This window comes from Scophthalmus maximus, chromosome 1 (assembly GCF_022379125.1).
Source record: "Scophthalmus maximus strain ysfricsl-2021 chromosome 1, ASM2237912v1, whole genome shotgun sequence".
Classification (NCBI taxonomy): Eukaryota; Metazoa; Chordata; class Actinopteri; order Pleuronectiformes; family Scophthalmidae; genus Scophthalmus; species Scophthalmus maximus.
Window position 1 is genome coordinate 6,394,326 of NC_061515.1, and position 18,589 is coordinate 6,412,914.

The window sequence follows — 18,589 nt, forward strand, 5'->3', positions numbered from 1 at the left end:
AGGATGTCATCGATTTTTATAGCATTGTTTGATCAAACTTGTTGCTGTCTGCTTGCTAAAATGTTTATGACATTACACAGACTTTAATCTAAATTGCTTGCCGCTCACAGTTTAGCTGTCTCCAGAGACAGTCTCTCTGAAGACACGTTATGGAAATAAGTAAAGAGTAAAATAAGGGCCATTAATATTCTGAGCTTGTGAAATGATGTTCGCAAATAACTTCACAGCCTGCAGATGTATATCACCTATTCTGAACTTGGAAAAAAATGCACATTAAATCTAAATGTCTGAAGAGTTAAAACAAACAAAAACATCTTTCAAATTCATTACAATGTCTAATAATTTTTGTGTGCATGTAAAACTAGAGTCATCAGAAGATTACACGTTCCCCCCGGCAAACCCAATATATTTAAAAGCACCACTACACCACCTGAATAACATGGTTTTTAAATGTCATGAAAAATTTCTAATGGTTTGCTGGTTCTGCTCTGTAAATTAAATGAGTACAGTCAGACGGACAGACTGTGGGAAAAATGCATTCACATATTTGAATGTCTGCATTTGTTAAAAAATGAGAAGCCCCTTTTCACATTTAAATGATGCATAACATTGCAAACAAACACATCATTTAACATCTCAACATATGCACACAATTTATCTGCAATGCATGTTAACATATAAATACTTCCGGAGCAATATTACCAAATATTGCTTTGCTTTTAACGAGTTGCCTTGCTGCATGTTAACACTTAGCGAATTGTAAAAATCACCTTTATTTTGTTTTTCACAACAGGTTATTCAGATTAACTTCGAAGAGTTTGACCTTGAAATTGGGTATGATTCGCTAACCATTGGAGATGGAGGTGAAGTAGGTGACTCTAAAACAATAATACAAGTGTAAGTACTGCATGAAAAACTTTGGGTGCATTGGTTTTATTATTGTACCATAATATTGCAGTCAAATGCTTCAGAGCTGGTTAGATTTTTACATAATGTTGTCAAGCGATTTTATGCAAATAACCTTGATTTAATTAAACAACTGTACCATTTAAATTGCTGAAACATACTGTACCTCTAACATTTATTGTTTTTGCAACATTGTTTAGACTATTCATCAAGTTTTATTATTCAATTTTAAATTTTTTGTTGTCCCGTGTTGCAGGCTGACTGGGAGCTTTGTCCCAGATCTGATAGTCAGCATGTCCCATCAGATGTGGCTTCATCTCCAGTCTGATGAAAGTGTGGGCTCGATCGGCTTCAAGATCAACTATAAAGGTACACAGACCTTACTGCTGATATCATCTCTGTCTGTATTCATGTCTGTTTCACTGTCCATTTTACTGTATGCCTTTCTGTCATGCTATCTGTCTGCCTGTCTCTCACTCTCCTCTCTATCTCCTTCAGGGTAAAAAAATAAGAAAATAGGGTCCCAGCCTTTTTTACCTGGACTTTTAAAGATAATATTAAAGAAAAAGAGAAAGTGCTTAAAAGTACTTGGCTTGACTTAATCAACTCCCCCCCCCTCCTATTTCCTTCCCTCCCCTCTCTTCTTTTCCTCTCACCCACAGAAATTGACAAAGAGAGTTGCGGTGACCCTGGTACACCTCTGTATGGCTATCAAGAGGGTAGTGGCTTTTTAAATGGAGATGTTCTACGCTTTGAATGCCAGTTTGGATTCGAACTTATCGGGGAGAGGATGATAACCTGCCAGAACAACAATCAGTGGTCGGCCAATATCCCCATCTGCATATGTGAGTCCAGCCCAGACTTTTTTTCATGACGGCAAGCAATTACTTATGCACTTGGAAAGTTCACAATGACATTAAATTATTGGAGGATTAATTGCATTGTTGTTAAATGACTATGCAGTTCATTGTGTGGAAAAAATGATATACGTAATATAAAATGGGAAATTGATAGCATATGCTTGCCTTGTTATTTCGAGTTGATCTGAGGAAAAAAGAAAAAAGTATGGTGAACTCTTATACTATACAAATACACTTGAGAGGGGAAACCAGCATTATACTGTAAATTGTCTTTTCTCAAAATAAACTACACCTCTCACGTGAGTTTCACTATACCTAACCCATATCTATAACAAAAATAAATTCTTCTTCTGATTGCTAAGATAGTTATACATTACTGACTTTATTCCATATGGATCTATGTGCTTAATCCTGTCATGGCAGAATGCACAATGCCATGCGTTTGTGTGTTACTGTAAAGCAACCGAGATATTATTTTTGTACCCTCTGTTACACAGTCCCCTGTTTCTCCAACTTCACTGCTCCCATGGGGACGGTGTTGTCTCCCGACTACCCAGAAGGCTATGGGAACAACCTCAACTGTGTATGGCTGATTATCTCTGAGCCGGGCTCCAGAATCCACCTGGCCTTCAATGACTTTGACCTGGAGCCCCCCTATGACTTCCTCACTATCAAAGATGGGGACCAGTCAGGAGCCATGATACTAGGACGCTTCTCTGGGGCCGAAGTTCCTTCTCACCTGACGTCCAACAGCAATGTACTACAGCTGGAGTTTCAGGCTGATCACTCCATGTCTGGACGGGGCTTCAATATCACCTATAGCAGTAAGTGACTAATCAGTTTTATTTAAACAATCATAGCAAAACATTTATAAGCAAATGTAAGTATCTGCCCTTTTCCTTTCATGTTTGGGATCAGTGTGATGCTGAGACAGGGCTATATCAGGGCTTAGTGTCTTTTGAATATTTACACAATTTGCAATGTATAAATAATAAACCATTTTTTGAAGGAGTAGAAATAACCTTTCAAGTAGTTATCGTCCAACTAGTTATATTTAAGTAAGTTCAACGTACTTCAGTCGGTTTGTGTGTTTTTAAAGTGATTACTTAAGGGTTTTAACAAACTCTTCTCCATATGGACCTGAAGTGCCTCAAGAAAAAGCAGCGCTTAGGACAGTGCCTGCAGTGCTAAACTCATTGCCTAATATAACACAACTGTAATTCTTTTATCTCCTGGTGATGCACAACAAGTTCTACAGACAGAGGCTATTGTTTTTTTCCCCCCTCTCTCACGGACAGCTACATCCATTTCCCTTATCTGTCTACTCCTCACAGACCCCATTCCTCATTCACACAAGTGTTTGTCACTAGATCTTGTTCTCTTTCTTCTCATTACAAGCTTTCGGACGTAATGAGTGCCCTGACCCTGGCATACCGTTGAACGCTAGACGCTTTGGGGACAGTTTCCAACTGGGGAGCTCCATCTCTGTGGTTTGTGAGGAGGGCTTTATCAAGACGCAGGGGGCTGACACCATCACATGCCATCTGGAGGAAGGCAAAGTGATGTGGAGTGGACTCATTCCCAAATGTGAAGGTACTGAAATGGAATAGCCAATATTCCTGTGGTTGTTGGACAAATAGGTCAACTATTGAGTCAGGAAGAAGAAAAAAAAAAACAACATAAGCAATTTTGATGAAAAAGTGAGTGGAACTCGCAGCCAGAGTCCAGCCGTACTGGGCTACATTTATTCTATTTTCAGGGTCTTGTGTAACTACAGTCTATTGGTGACTCACCCTATATTTGTCTTTCAAGTTTTTTTTTTATGTTGGTACAAAAGTGTTATCATCTTTAAAATAAGAACTTCCTCTCTCTATCTATTCCCCTGCTCATATTTGTTCTTTCTGACACACCCATCCCCACCCTTCCTACCATTTTTTTCAATATCTCTGCTCCTACAGCTCCTTGCGGGGGCCACTACTCAGGTCCATCTGGTGTCATCCTGTCCCCGGGGTGGCCAGGCTACTACAAAGACTCCCTGAGTTGTGAGTGGGTCATTGAGGCTGAACTGGGACGTTCCATCAAGATCAGCTTTGACAGGTTTGTATGACAGTGCTGCAACAACTCAGCCTCGAAAAAAACGCGCGCACACGCGCACGCACGCACGCACACACACACACACACACACGGTACCCTTAATCCTTGATTTACAAACAGATAGTTAGAGGAGGTGGAACAGACCTGTGCTCAGTTTCAAAGTGTTTAAAGCCTTGAGTAATTCTTTATTTTACTTACTGGCTCCTGCTCAGTTTCAGAGTGCTGTAATAAAAAAAATGTCCTATTTTAAGGTCTTAATTTCTTAAAATTAAAACGCGAAACCATAAAATGTTCATATTTTATAACCGCCGCTTGGTATGAGCCAAAATCTTTTGCCGTTCTCTTGATTAAATTGAGTCAATTTTCTTAAACTTAATTGTTCAAGTTTAAACTGGAGTTTTACAGTTTTTGCAAGTTCCTATGATTTATAAACGGAAAGACTGGATTTTCATAATCTGTGCCAGCAATAACCATTTCAAGTTGTCATTCTGTCTGTTTTTCACCTTTTTCTTAAAATCTGGCAAAACATTCGCTTGGATGTACTGAAAGGATGAACTAAGGAATTGGTTGCCAAAGGTGAAACGGCACTTTGACAAAACTATCTCTTGGCTCAATGCAAATGCTCCAGATATGGCAAAAAGTTGATGCCATTTTATATCCAAAAATTGACCCTTTTTTGTCCATAATATAACCATAACTAACCATAACAACTTGACTGATTGGCAATGGGGTACATCCACAAGGCAGTAATTCTAGTCTCTTAATGGAAAAGTCTTTTTTCCACAATATTAATAGTGATATTAGAACTCTGTGCTGATGTCACTTGTTTGATGATGTAGAGACCCGGGGGCGACCACAGATCCATACCATATCAGAGTTCCAAGAAACGCATTGATCTTATAATATTGTATAATTGGAACTTGATGCTCAGCCTATGTCTTCTCATTTATCTCCTCAAAATTAGAATATTTCCTCAGTGGACAGAGCAGGCTGAATAGTTTTTAATAGTCTAATCTGTCAAACTAGAAGTATAATTCTTAATACAAATAATAGTCTCCAAATCCCTCTCTCTCTTCTTTTTACTTTTAAGGTTTCAAACTGAACTGAGCTATGACTTCTTGGAAGTGCATGATGGTCCCAACCTGCTCTCTCCTCTGATTGGCTCGTTTAATGGAACCCAAGTCCCTCAGTTCCTGTTTAGCAGCAGTAACTTACTGTATCTTCTTTTCACCACCGATAACAGTCGGTCAAACAGTGGCTTCAAGATCTTCTACGAAGGTAAGGGTATGCTGCTATTGCCTCCATGCACTGCAAAATTCACACTGGATGATAAATGAATGGAAATGTTTAGTATTAGTTTATTAGTTTTTTTACATTATACAGATATTCATAGTTCTTTTCAGACTATTTAAGACTAACTTAAAATATTTAAATATTAAATATTACATATTTAAGTAAAGAGACAAAAGCTCAAGTACTGTACGAGGTGGTTGATGACATGAGGAATTTAAATTATAAGATGGGCTGCTGCTCATGTAACATTTTCATAAAGTTTCTGAATCTACTGTATGTCTATACCAAAATGTCTTGAGAGCACCACTGTTATCATAACAACATGGCTCTATGAGCTTTGGTTCTCAGGATGAAATGAATCTATTCAGCTTAGGTTCAGAGATAAAAATTGATGAGTGACACTCCTAAATATTAAGCACTGCTTACTTTTGACGGAGGGCAAGGTCAACACTGCTGTTGTTAATATTATGTTATCTGTTAACTGATGTAGATTCAGGCTAAGCAGAAGCTTAAAATCCCCACAGTTGGCATGTTAGCAAGGTGGGAGAGGTTAAGAATTTGTTTCTTGGTCAAGTAAAAACCAGACCTCAGGACAAAGTTGACTGTACATACAGTAAGAGTCTGTTTAGCTTATTAAATACACCTAGTTAAAATTGTAAACAAATGCTAAAAATAAATAAAATTCACAGGAATTGTGGAGACGGAGAGGACTTGAATCATATATTCCTCTCTCGTTATGATCCCAGATGACAATATGCCTAAGGAGGAAGGGTCCCAGTCCCAATATTTACTGTTCGACTATCCAAATGTCTTGAACTTTACTTGTCATTGCAGCCACAACAGGTGAAGTTAAAAGATTGAAGCTGCTGGAAGAAGGTTGACTTTAAGCTAAAGAATCGGGGCAAGGAAAGACAACTAGAAGTATATAATTGAATATGCCACCTATTGTCAGGGTCGGACTGGCGATCGGGCATACAGGGACAAAGCCCGCTGGGACATCAAAAATATAATTTTTAATTGTTTGAAGTTGCCCAAAAATAAATTGGTACGGAACCTAAAAGGTGTGTTCTTAGCTGTAACAAAAACAAACAAACATTGTTTCAAGTGAAAACTACAAGACATCAGTGAGCGTGTTGGAAAGAGTTCTGTGGTGCATTGTGCGTTGCCCCCCATTGATGACAAATCCTTGATTACAAGATATCTGCTCAAAACTGGTGGAAAAGAAAACTGTTTCACAAGATATCATCAATCTCTTGACATAGAGTGACATATTTTTGCCATTGTTTGCACGGGCAACATTTATCTTGTCACTCAGATGGGATCCATAAAGCAGCTTGTCATTATGTCTATATTATTGACTAAAAGCAGAACATAAGTGCTTTTGTCTTATTATGTTTCACTCTCAAGTGTATTTCTCTTTTGTTAACGAGGCTATTGAAAAGCAATAACAGTAAGATCACATTAGCTTTTTCCTTTGCAATTTAGGACATATGTTATTGCAGAAAAGCTTTGGGGAAACCCGGCCTACTTCATTTGTAAAATTGGTGTAACAAAATAGGGTTCTAGTGAATTATGCTGTAAATAAACTGAGGCACAGAGACACTGCATCATTTATTTTGTGTGTAATAGATATTAGATCTAGTTGGTTAGAAAGAGAAATACTGCTAAATATTATCACAGCATCTGTAGGCTCACGTGTAAAATCGACGTCTTCTATAATTCACCTCCTGGCCATTGTAAATGTTCTCATTATTTTTGCGTAGTAACCTTCTAGTTTGTGATTTACAAAGGGGTAGGGAAGCATTTCTCCGCCCTGAAGGCCAGAACCAGCAGTGATCAGGAATGCTCTACTTCTTTAACATGTTTCGAAGAAGTTCATGTGTTTTAACAAATATTATATGTATTAGTGAAAGAGTGCAGACACTTTTTCTACAGAGGCCGAGCAGTACAAAAGAGGAGCCCAAACCATTTAACAAACCATAACCTAGGTCATACCCCCTGTTCCTTAAGTCTCCATGACATTACTGCTCTCTACCCTGTTTTTGACCCCTTTCTCAGTGAGAGAATATCCAAATAGGGAATGCACAATGATGGAATCTTGTTTTTCTTTAACACCAGAATAACTGAAAATCTTATCAAAGTTATGCAGAAAGAAACTGTCAAACATTACTAATGCATAAATGCGTAAGTGCATTTTTCTTCAAAGTCTGAACTGTTGTGTATAAAAAGCCTTTGTAATTGTCTGAAACGTGTCACTTTTTCTGTGCAGACTTTTGTTAAAATGTTTTCATTTTTAAGGAAGCGTGAACATGCATATTAAATTGAAAATTAAAGTCAAAGTAAATCTCTTATTTTTAGAAAACTGGCTTTCTGTAACTCATGTGACCTTTCATTTTGATGACTGTTATCAAAGGTTCTCTCTGCACTATTCTGTGCGTCTGCTCTGGCAACAACCACAGCTGGCGTTTCAGGTTGTCCATCTGTCCGTCCTTTACTATATCTGTGTTTTTAGACAGACGTGGATGTAAAATGCATCTTGGTTGGTGGAGGCATAATTCTAGTTGTATAAATGTAGCCTAGAAACTTCACTGATTGGAAAAATAGAATTGTCATTTCAAGCACAGTGAAATTGCCAAGGTGACGGTCTAAAATTGTCTCAAAAATATTTTCAAGAAATAACAGTTTAATCTTGATTACTCCAGTGGTTACATTGGACACATACTCCTGTATGGATCCTGGTATCCCAGTGAACGGCGTGCGGTTGGGCCACGACCTGTCCATTGGCTCCACGGTGTCCTTTCAGTGTGACCCAGGATACAGGCTGAGCCATGAGGAACCACTGGTTTGTGAGAAGAACCATTTCTGGAGCCACCCATTGCCCTCTTGTGATGGTACGTCAAGGAAAGTCTTACATTTTAGGAAGCACATTCCAACACACAAATCAGTCACATCCATGAGTTTCTTTTGAGTGAAGGGTAATCATATTTGTATAATTTTTTTCTGAAAATGCCTCACCAGATGGCGAGATATGGTCCTTTTGAACACCTCAGAGCTGAATGGAAATACAAAGACTAGCTTTCTCCCTCTTGAATTCATCCCATGAATATTAAGTCATTGAAAGCACATCTAATAATTGATGTGACCAACACCTGAAGTCCTGATTGAATTCTATAATTCACCCTAATGGCACAAACATAAGTGAACGAGTTCCCACAGCAGGTCTGACTGACCAAAGAGAGGCTTTTCAAAAGTACTTTTTAGTCACCAAGTAGACAGAATTCTTGAATGAAAACGTACCTGTGCTGTTGATTCATCTAACACTTAAGACTCAGTACACTCAACTTCAAAGCATCAAGGTCAGCATGTTCCTGATTCTATATCTTGCATAATATCTCTCTCTCTGGGTTGTTTGTACACTTTTGCCTTTTGTGCTGTCTTAGAAGCGCACTGAAGGACAGTTGAGGTGATTATTGCTGCTGTGTACAGACCATAAATGATGCCCCTTACTCATGGATCACTCAGTTGAAAGAATATTATGAATAAAATACGTGGAGGAGCTGGCAGGGAGCACGGTAGTTTGATATGATACAGTGCTGTTTTATCCAGCTTCAACCCAATGATTGGCCTTGAAAATTCATTTTAAATCTTGGAGCATTTTCCTGCCTAGGTGTGTGCCAGACTGGTGCCCAATGCCTTGGCTCTCTGCCTATGGAGCCTCTGAAGTAGATCCTTTGCCAAGTATACTCATCCACTTTTAATGACTTTATGTAATTTCCACTCATAAATAAAATATTTGAAATAATTTTGTTGGTGGGTAAGAATTCAGGCCTTGATGTGTTGTGCGCGCTGGAGGGCCCAAGGGTGGAGGGAGAGAAGAGAAGTGGAGGGTAGACGTGTGCAGCTGCGGAGCCTCAGGCATCTCAGTGATCGTCCAAAACATCAGCTGACATTCATTACTTTGAAAATATATACGTAAAAGTGTTGTACTGCTAATATTTGTCAGCGGTTGCTCCTTAGCAGAAAGCATCCAGACAGCTGATCTAACAATAATCTTGTCAACCTGAAATCAAGGAATAATGTATTGTCCTGTTAGGCAGAAGGGCAGGTTTGGTAAGGGGGAGAGAAGAAAAATATATTGTGTTGGCAGAATTACAGGTATTCATTAAAATAGCAGGACAGGATGTGATATATAACTCAAATGCATTATTATTCATTTAAATCACTCCTCTGTTTTCAGGTGAAGGGCTTATTGGTTCATTTACAAATTTCAGTTATCATTCATTATCTCACGTTTCTATTCAGCATCGTGTGGTGGTGATATCGGGGGACCTAGGGGGATCATCTTATCACCTGGTTACCCGGAGCTGTATCCCAACTCTCTGAACTGCACGTGGACTGTAGAAGTCAGCCATGGAAAAGGTAAGAAAACTGCACACATTTTAAATAAAACATTCTTCCACATATAATTCCACATTAAATATTGGAACTACATAAATGTGAAATATATCTATTTTCTGAATGTGTGAAATATTCAACATTTAATTTAATCCAAAGCATTTTTTTCATAGTCCTTACCACAGACTCCGTAGTTCCTAACAATGGCCAAACTATGATACTATAAATTAAAGATACAGCCCCTCAACAGTATAAAGTGAGAGGTGCACAAAGCGTGTATTTAACTTGAACAAATATATTTAAAATGCACAAACTTTTCCACCATGGGCAACTGGCCAGGCTGCTTTTTATTTTCCTGTTCTTTTTTCTTTTTTCAGATTTACAGTTCTTCTTTATCAGCAGTTTATACTATACTAAGCATACTTTTTCCAATCTTCGCTGTTAATGTTTGAATGATGTATTCGATATGGACGAGACCAATATAATTATTTGTGTATGTCTGATACACTCTTGTTCATAATTGCAACTTGAATAAAGAACCAACCATATATTAGGTAAAATAATACATACACATATGGATATTTCCAAATGGATGACTTCACCTTTTCATTTGCTGTAGCTTCTAAGAGGAGACTGGCTCGCAAAATAAAGCAGTGGAGTAACCAGTTACATAACTAAGATCTCCAATCCACTGCATTATACTTTTCATTTCTTATATGGGTCCTTCAGTGAGTCACATGGAAAAGGACACCACCCAGTCAATGATACTTATTTAATTGCCCATTGCATAAAAGGTTGCTGTCCTTCGTGAAAACAAACTAGGCGCTTTGGGGGTCATTGGGGGTTTCCACATTCATACACGTGTAATAGTTGATTATCTGACTTAAAACTATACTGTAGCCACTGTACTACTTTCCATTTCCTACATAACATAAAAATTTACTTTAGATGAGTTTCACTATATCAATGCGTTCAGATTTTAATCTACTCTCACAATCTGTGCGCCCTGTCAATGGGTGATTTACCTGCATAAAGAAATATATTAACAATTTGTTTTATATGTAAAAACAGTTCATGAACTTTCGATCACGGCAGAAATATACCTAGTGGGTTTTTTTATCCAATGGCTACTGACTGGAAAATATATTCATCTCTAGGAACACTATCTATATAACTATTCCACTCAGTAATTGGTAACATCCAATACCTACTGTATTAAAATATTGGGATGTCCCCTCTGGGGAATGGCTCTTGATTAATTGATCATTTGCGTTTACCCTCTCTAATATAATCACTTTGTTATAGAGCACAATCAATCATTTCTTTAATTCATGTCATTGTCATTTGGGACTTTATTTATCAAGGGAGCCAAACAAAGTCGGACCATTCTACATAATTAGTTCTAAGTCAGATTTGGAAACCTCTTGAAATTAATGTTTTCCCCCCCAATTTTGTGTATGTATTTGTATAGCATCCATTGTAAACATTTCTACTATTTGTACAGTTAATTCCCATGTTGTATTTCACATAATGGCATTGAAATAGATGGCAAAAGCTCACATATAAAATAAATCTTTAATGCACTGAAAAGCAACCAACTGGCCACCGTGGATGAAATTAACATGATGTCAATCAGGTATTTTTCAGTTAGGGAAAATGGAAGCAGGCTCACGGGCCATTATATATATATATATATACACACACTAAGATTGAGTGATAGTTTTTTTTGTTCTTTTCTTCTACTGTAGTTTTAAACTTGGCAGATGCCAAAGTGTGCCTACTTCCCATTAACTGTTGTCAAGGCTGTGAAACCATCTTCAATTACATAATTCTTGAAAGTTAACTAAAATGTAATAAAAAAAAAAGACTGAGGTGAAAATCAAAAGAAAAATCACATTAAATGTTCTATTCACTTTTTACTTTGATGTTGCTTTTTTATCTTTTCTGTGCCATTTTAAATGCAAATTTTGATTCCTTTTGATTTTCATTTTAATTTGAGCATTTTGGTTGGATTCATTTTAGTATGCCCATTCCCTGTCCTGCTGTGGTTTGAAGCATTTATCATTTAATGAATGAAAAAAAGTATTGTATTTTTTTTTTTTTCAGCAAGCTAAACCAAAAATATTTAGCCTATCTTTAATCTTGATAATGACATTATCTATTCTACAATATAACTTCATGTGGGATCAAGTCAAAGTTATCCTTATTCCTGTTAGTATCATTATCAATAATTTTTTTCTACCTTCTTGAAAATGTCTTAACGCTGTGGTATCCTATTTTCTCCTCGAAGGTGTCCAATTCACTTTTCACTCTTTCCACCTGGAGGATCACCATGACTACCTTCTGATAACAGAAAATGGAAGCTTTGCTCAGCCACTGGCTCGACTCACCGGCTCAGAGAGGCCTGCGCCAGTTAACGCTGGCCTGTATGGAAACTTCAAGGCCCAGCTGCGTTTTATTTCGGACTTCTCCATATCACTGCAGGGATTCAACATCTCCTTCTCGGGTATGAAAGCATATGAGGTTTCTGTGTGTAGGAGGCAGGGATGGGGAAGTTATGTCAGTTGTATAGCCATAAATGGTAGGGAAGGTGTTCAAAGAGAAAGGAGAAGCTATGGATGAGTTGTGTAGAGGAGGAAGAAAGGACGAAGAAGAATGCTGAAAATGTGGTGGTAGGAGGGGTGGCAAGTGATCGACATGGTGAAAGACAGACAAAGACAGCTCGCTTGATGAGATCAAAAGTGCTAAGCTTTTCTCAATTGTGTGTAAAGTAACGTGATGAGCAATTTGTCCATGAGAATGGGAGCAGGCTTAAGGGAGACCATGCCCCAGGCTGCGCTGATCAGAGGAGGATAATTAAGAGACAATGAGGTCACGCAGGTAGAGGGTGTCTGACCGTGATAGGAATGATCATCAAAGCGTGCCATGTGGGTCAGTATCCTCAGGACCGAGGAGATGGAGGGAAGGGGGCTTTACAGAAATAATGGGGCCACCATGTAGAGACCATGAATGGAGAAATAGTTGGAGGTACAAGGCTTAGGGAGAGAGATGGCGAGGGAGGAGATGAGACAGATGGTGATGCTGAGTGAGCAGGATTGATGCAGAGGGCAAGGGGAGAGAGAGAGAGTGAGGGAGAGAGACTGGGAGAGACCTAGTAAATTAAAAAAAAAAAAAAGAGAGAGAGTGAGTCTGCTTCATGAGCATTTTGGCTAAATGTTTGCCTTCTGTTCGCTGAAGTGAAGCATAACTTATGCAGTCGTGAATATTCATGAAATTTAGTTTGTGTGTGTTTGTGTGTGTGTATGTGTGTCCCTGCATACTCTGCAATTACCATCTATAGATTTCCTGATTAGAATTCATTTTGTAACCTTTAATGACCATTTGATGAAAATTTGCCAATGCTGTCAGTCCACATCCTACACTGGGGTGCTGCTGTGCCGTGTTGCTGTGCCGAAATCAATAGGTCTTCATACAGTAGCTCTGCATACTGTCAGATACAGACCGTGAGAGGAATGATGTCGGCAGTAAAACCGTATACTTTTCATGCTGCCTGAGTTTTGAATACCTCTCAAATTATTAGGCCACCAACAGCCTTTATATAATAATATTTCTAACAGGTTGGCATTTTAGGCATGTTGGCATGTATCTCAATCTGATGAAGTGTCATTGAGCAAGGCAGTTAGTCCCTTTCATTTGCCAAATGAGCTTTCAAAGAATTTCTTTGAAAAGAGCATGAGGCTTATTTTTCACATGGATGCTATGATCAATGTCAAGGATACAGTAAGTAACAAATCATTCTAAAATAATATCAGTGATATATATTTTTGTAGGCAAGATAGAACTTTGATATGTGCAACTGATCTTTCCTTTTCGCTGTTCTAATTCCAGAGTACGATCTCGAACCCTGTCAGGACCCTGGGACACCTCAGTTCGGCCGGCACTCGGGCACCAGCTTTGGAATCGGTGACTCACTGGCATTCTACTGCAATACAGGCTATCGTCTACAGGGGACGAGGGAGATCGTTTGCTTGGGAGGTGGCCGCCGCATTTGGAGCGCCCCTCTGCCAAGGTGTGTGGGTACGTGGTCAGCTGCTTTTTCTGTTTTCTTCTTTGCTCATGTACAATATGTGTATTGCAGAATTGACCCTGTTAGCCAGTGTCAGGGTTAAAATGTATCAAAATCTAAACCAAATCTCAGATACCGATGTGATTTTCTTCCCCCGAGAGATGCTCACTTAAGTTACTTTCACTTTTTAAGTGCAGACTTCAGAATTTTAGCCATTTCATAGTAGAGGCATTTTGTAATCTGAAATAATTCCTTCACACCCTGTGATGAGTGATTAACATGTTTTTATACCATCCTGCCTCTGGTTCACCAGTTTAGCCCTCTATTAGAAATACACTGCTATGATTACATGTATTTTATATGATAATAGTGTGTATAGATGACAAATGTTCATGTCAGGTTTATAGTGACTTTTAATCTGTGATAAAAGCTGATAATGATTACTGTAATACTACAGTTATTAAATGGATAGAATCAGTAATAAGGCTAATTCAATTGCAACATTTGAATTATACCTTTATCTGTTCATCAACATGCTAATGAAGCAGTTATATAATTTGTCTATTAACTCTAATATACCTGTTTTATTCCAAATCTAGTAGAGATTGTGAACAGGTTTTGCAGTTTCTGTTCTTCTCTTCTTGCAGCGGAGTGTGGATCAACAGTCTCCAACAATGAGGGAATTCTTTTGTCACCAAACTACCCAATGAACTATGACAACAGCCATGAATGTGTGTATAGCGTTCAGGTCCAAACAGGCAAAGGAATCAACATCACGGCCAGTACCTTTCAACTTGCACAAGGTGACATCATCAAGGTAAAGACACAGTGTAGTCGCTGCATGTTGGTTTTTTTCCTCTACGTTCGCCAAGTGCTTGCTCATTGTGGCAACTGTCGCGTTTTACTATGTAAAGTCACTTGAGGTTGTGATTTGGCGCCATACAAATAAAAAATTAACTTAAAATGGATTACCAACGAACAAACAGAGGTCTGATGTTAAGAACCAAGTCAAATCAATCATAATTTTTAATGATTGGTTAAGTATACAAGGCAGGTTCTGGTGTATTTTATTATGTTTAGCACAGGAAATTAGATGATGGATTTTATGGAAAGCACCAGGCAGAATGCAGAATGGTTTTGTCTTGGTAGTCAGAGCAAAGGTCAAACAACAACAACAGCAGCAGCAGCACAAGCATCTCGTTGTGAAGGAAAGGATTCATCTCTCTTCTCAAGGGCATTTTAACAGTTTTGGTAAGCACCACAGATGTGATGCAAATGACTATGTAGTCCCCACTTCACAGCTGAAATGCACTCTTTTTGGGATGCAGATGTCTTGTCGAATGCTTGAATTAACAGCATTGTTGCCTACGATCTGTTGTTTTTTTTTTCGGTAACGATGTCAAACCCTTTGATGAAAAAGAATAAATCCAATCTCATGTAATAAGAAACGATTACTGCAGCACAACTCCAAAATTGTCTTTTTTTGACGTCATGAATCCCACCACCTTCATTATTCAGCTCCATACAGGCACTGTATAAATCAGTGGGAGATATACAGCCACTCCAATATCATTTTCTCATCTCATTTACTACACTGGTTTCGCAATAGAATTGCCATATAAAACAGGATATACAGTACTCATAACGTCTTTTTTTACTGTTGCTCTCTTTCTTCAGTATCAATATTTAATTCTTAATATTATCATTGTACCGTATTGTGGGTAGTGCATCCTCGGTGAGCCGAGAGAACTCCACATCATGTCCCATCTCTCTGTCCATGCTCAGGTGTATGATGGCAAGGATGGTGCCGCCCCACTCCTTGGCACCTACACAGGCACGTCGATGCAAGGTCTGTCCCTCACCAGCACTTCCAATTATTTGTGGCTTGAATTCTACTCCGACCAGGAGGTGACGGCCGCGGGGTTCCGGCTCATATACCACAGTAAGTCACATTTCATTTCCCTGGGGGAGGCGGGGACTTGAAGCTTTTCCAAATGAGTGATTTTAGCTTCACTTCAGGAGACTGGCATTTCAAGTAGCAGAATTTAAAAGAAAATTTTAATTGACCCTCACCCTGCTTCACTGTGTGTTTCACTGTCAGGGTATCCATTAAGCACAGCATGCCGTTTCTGCTCCATTCCTGCGGGAAAATTTGCTCTTTTTTTTTTTTCTCTCTCCCCACTTTCTCTCCCTCTGCCTTCGTCCATGTGGATCCATTTTTCTTTTCCTTTTCCTTTTGCTCTCTCCTCCTGCATTAGCACCTGTGTCTGCCTAACTGTACCTTGTTAAAACAGGTGAATTATTGGTGGGATTGTTTGAAATCATTGTATTTTGTGTGTGCGTGTGTGTGCGTGTGCGTGTGCGTGCGTGCGTGTGCGTGTGCGTGTGTGTGTGTGTTTGCTTTGCTTTGCTTTGCTTAGCGTATGTCCTTGCACTGCGGACAGTGTGTGCCTCCACAAATGCGTGAGCTTCGGTGTATTGAAAGTTTGGGTCATTGCTGTAAGTGGGCCAGTAATAGATGGGTTTTGTTTCTCCCCCTAATTGGCTTGCTGACTGTGTATTGTTGCTAACCGTTTCTAATTTATTACTGTGACGAGAGAATGCTTTGGTTTCACTGCATTTTGCGGTCCAATTTAAAGTGTTTTTGTGTTTCACCTGCAATCTCTGAATTCTTTTTATCCAACAGTGGGTTTTTGTAGGGTAGGATTCAACATAGTTAATACGAATGGCAACAGGCCAAGAGCTCTTTTCACTAGAATAGTATGAAAGCAAAAATGTTTCTTTAACTTAAGTTGCAGTTAGTAGGCTGATGGTAAAAAAATGATCATTATGGCAAATGTGCCAGCTACAGTTATAAAATAGTTCAAATAAACTTAGTTTTATGGGAGAATTATCTTTGCCATCAAGAAGTATTAGAAGTTTGAGATCCTGACAGACTTGCAAAAATAATATATACTCATTTTACAACAACTAGATAAATTGCTAACTACAATTAATTGCATTTTAGGGATGTGCACAAGGTAAATGGCAGAATATAAGCTAGCTCCCTTTATCCATCTCAAAGTGGAGTCTTTCCACTCTTTCCGACCAGAATGAGACAACTTGGAGAGGTTTGACTGATGTATGAACAGCAAGAGGGCAAGGAGGCGGTGGTGTACGGGCAGCTTAAATCTTGTCTGAACATGCTGTCATGACTCTTCTACCCAAAGTGCTGAGATAATTTTCCAAATGTGAGGAGCATCTGCGGGAGATTTATACTGTGCATGACACTTGTTACACTACCATAACATCTGGCATGGGCACGGACCTCGCTGCGAGAAGAGATCATAAATCAGCACTGCCGGGTTTATGTGCAGCCACTGTTGCTGCATAGCAGAACACTTCCATATAGTACCTGAAAGAGAGCAACACACATAAAGGCCACGGTCGAGTTCAAACGTGGTGAGCTCAAGAGTTATTGCAACATTTTCTTGTTTGTGGATTGTTTATTTATTTTTTATTTCTTTTGTATTGCCCCAAAGTGTGTTACGAGTGGATGGGCTGTTTCTCAATTGTGGTTAGTGTCCACACTCAATTGAACATTCAATTGTGAATGTCTAATTGTGCTGTCTGTCCAAAAGGAATCTTTTACTGCCAAGTGATATAATGGCACTGTAACCCAGCCCTCATTTGTGCTCAACCAGAAATTCGTTCTCAAAGCTCAATCAATAGCTCTTTGCAATACAAATAAATGGTAATTTGTACCACTCTGTGTTTAGATGTTCCCGGTCAACTCATATTTTTCTCTACCCTCTTCTCCTTGTCCCGATCTTATTTGTCCAGGCTTCGAGCTATCCCACTGCGATGATCCAGGCGTGCCGCAGTTTGGCTTCAAAGTCAGTGACCAGGGTCACTTTTCTGGAAGTGCCATCACGTTCGGCTGTGATCAAGGTTACACCCTACATGGCAGTGGCATCCTCAAGTGCATGACTGGGGAGAGAAGAGCATGGGACAATCACCTCCCGTCGTGCATAGGTAAATCTTTTCTGGCTTTGTATAAATCCCGTCTTTATCCCAATTTTTTGGTACTAGACATACAGCATCGCACAGCTAGCTGTTAATTCCAGTGATTTATCGCTATATTATTTCTACTTAATTGAGTCGTGTTGGAAGAAAACACTGCTTGTCATTTTATAAGGGAATATAAACAGCTCCAATGTTTTACTCTGAATCATTGATCTATATCAGTGTCCTCGATGAAAAAACTGGCTGTATGGAGCCATTAAGAACACTATGTTGCAATCTGAATCACTATTGAGCTTTTGTTGTTTTGCTCTGTCTGTTTCATTTGTTTGCTTTGTAATTTTAAAATATAAACCCACAAGTAATTGATCTGCATTTTTGAAGAAATAAAGGGGTAATTATCAAAGTACTCATATCTGATTGAGTCACAGACAAAATGTACAATCTTGGCTCTACTTTCATATTCAGAACATGCTGAGACAGAGAAATGATAAAGCTATTACCTGCACGTTGCTAGAGTCTGGAAGGTGTGGTGTAGCAGTGTCTGTTTCTTGATGTCTAGCAGTGATGGATTAGGGTAAAAAATGATTTTCAAATTCCGGACGTGTGCTGAATTGCACTTTGAATGCCACTGTTTCCCCGGGCCTTTTTGTGATGAAACATGCTTTTGTTCCTTTTTCCGTCAAAGAGCTTCGGTCTTGCATTGTGGCATGTTCATTACAATCAACAACAAAAAGTAATCAGTCTATTGATTAACTGTTTAACAGTGCTGGATCACTGTACGGTCAATAGTGAGCTATGTATCTGTGAGCTGAATGTGAAATGGTATTTTCAGCAATTTCTCCGGGGCCACATCCTGGCTCCTGTCAAGGACTTTTACATTTGCTCGGTGTTATGATACTGATTATGGCCTACCACTGTGGCAATCTAATGCAATTCTCCTTTTAATTAAGTGCCGTTTGTTCTGTAATAT

At 38.9% G+C, this 18,589-nt stretch overlaps 1 protein-coding gene across 2 annotated transcripts in view; it reads left to right on the forward strand.

Annotated features, from left to right (window-relative positions):
- LOC118312027 (CUB and sushi domain-containing protein 3-like) overlaps positions 1 to 18,589 on the forward strand; it is a 181,061-nt gene that overhangs the window by 56,461 nt on the left and 106,011 nt on the right. For both annotated transcript variants that reach the window (XM_047335105.1, XM_035636285.2), the window contains exons 11-24: positions 794 to 897; positions 1,163 to 1,275; positions 1,569 to 1,751; positions 2,264 to 2,590; positions 3,165 to 3,359; positions 3,725 to 3,863; positions 4,951 to 5,138; positions 7,856 to 8,044; positions 9,456 to 9,572; positions 11,839 to 12,054; positions 13,437 to 13,625; positions 14,262 to 14,431; positions 15,400 to 15,556; positions 17,437 to 17,628. In XM_047335105.1, the coding sequence (XP_047191061.1) occupies positions 794 to 897; positions 1,163 to 1,275; positions 1,569 to 1,751; positions 2,264 to 2,590; positions 3,165 to 3,359; positions 3,725 to 3,863; positions 4,951 to 5,138; positions 7,856 to 8,044; positions 9,456 to 9,572; positions 11,839 to 12,054; positions 13,437 to 13,625; positions 14,262 to 14,431; positions 15,400 to 15,556; positions 17,437 to 17,628 (2,479 nt within the window). The remainder of the gene's footprint in view (positions 1 to 793; positions 898 to 1,162; positions 1,276 to 1,568; positions 1,752 to 2,263; positions 2,591 to 3,164; positions 3,360 to 3,724; positions 3,864 to 4,950; positions 5,139 to 7,855; positions 8,045 to 9,455; positions 9,573 to 11,838; positions 12,055 to 13,436; positions 13,626 to 14,261; positions 14,432 to 15,399; positions 15,557 to 17,436; positions 17,629 to 18,589) is intronic.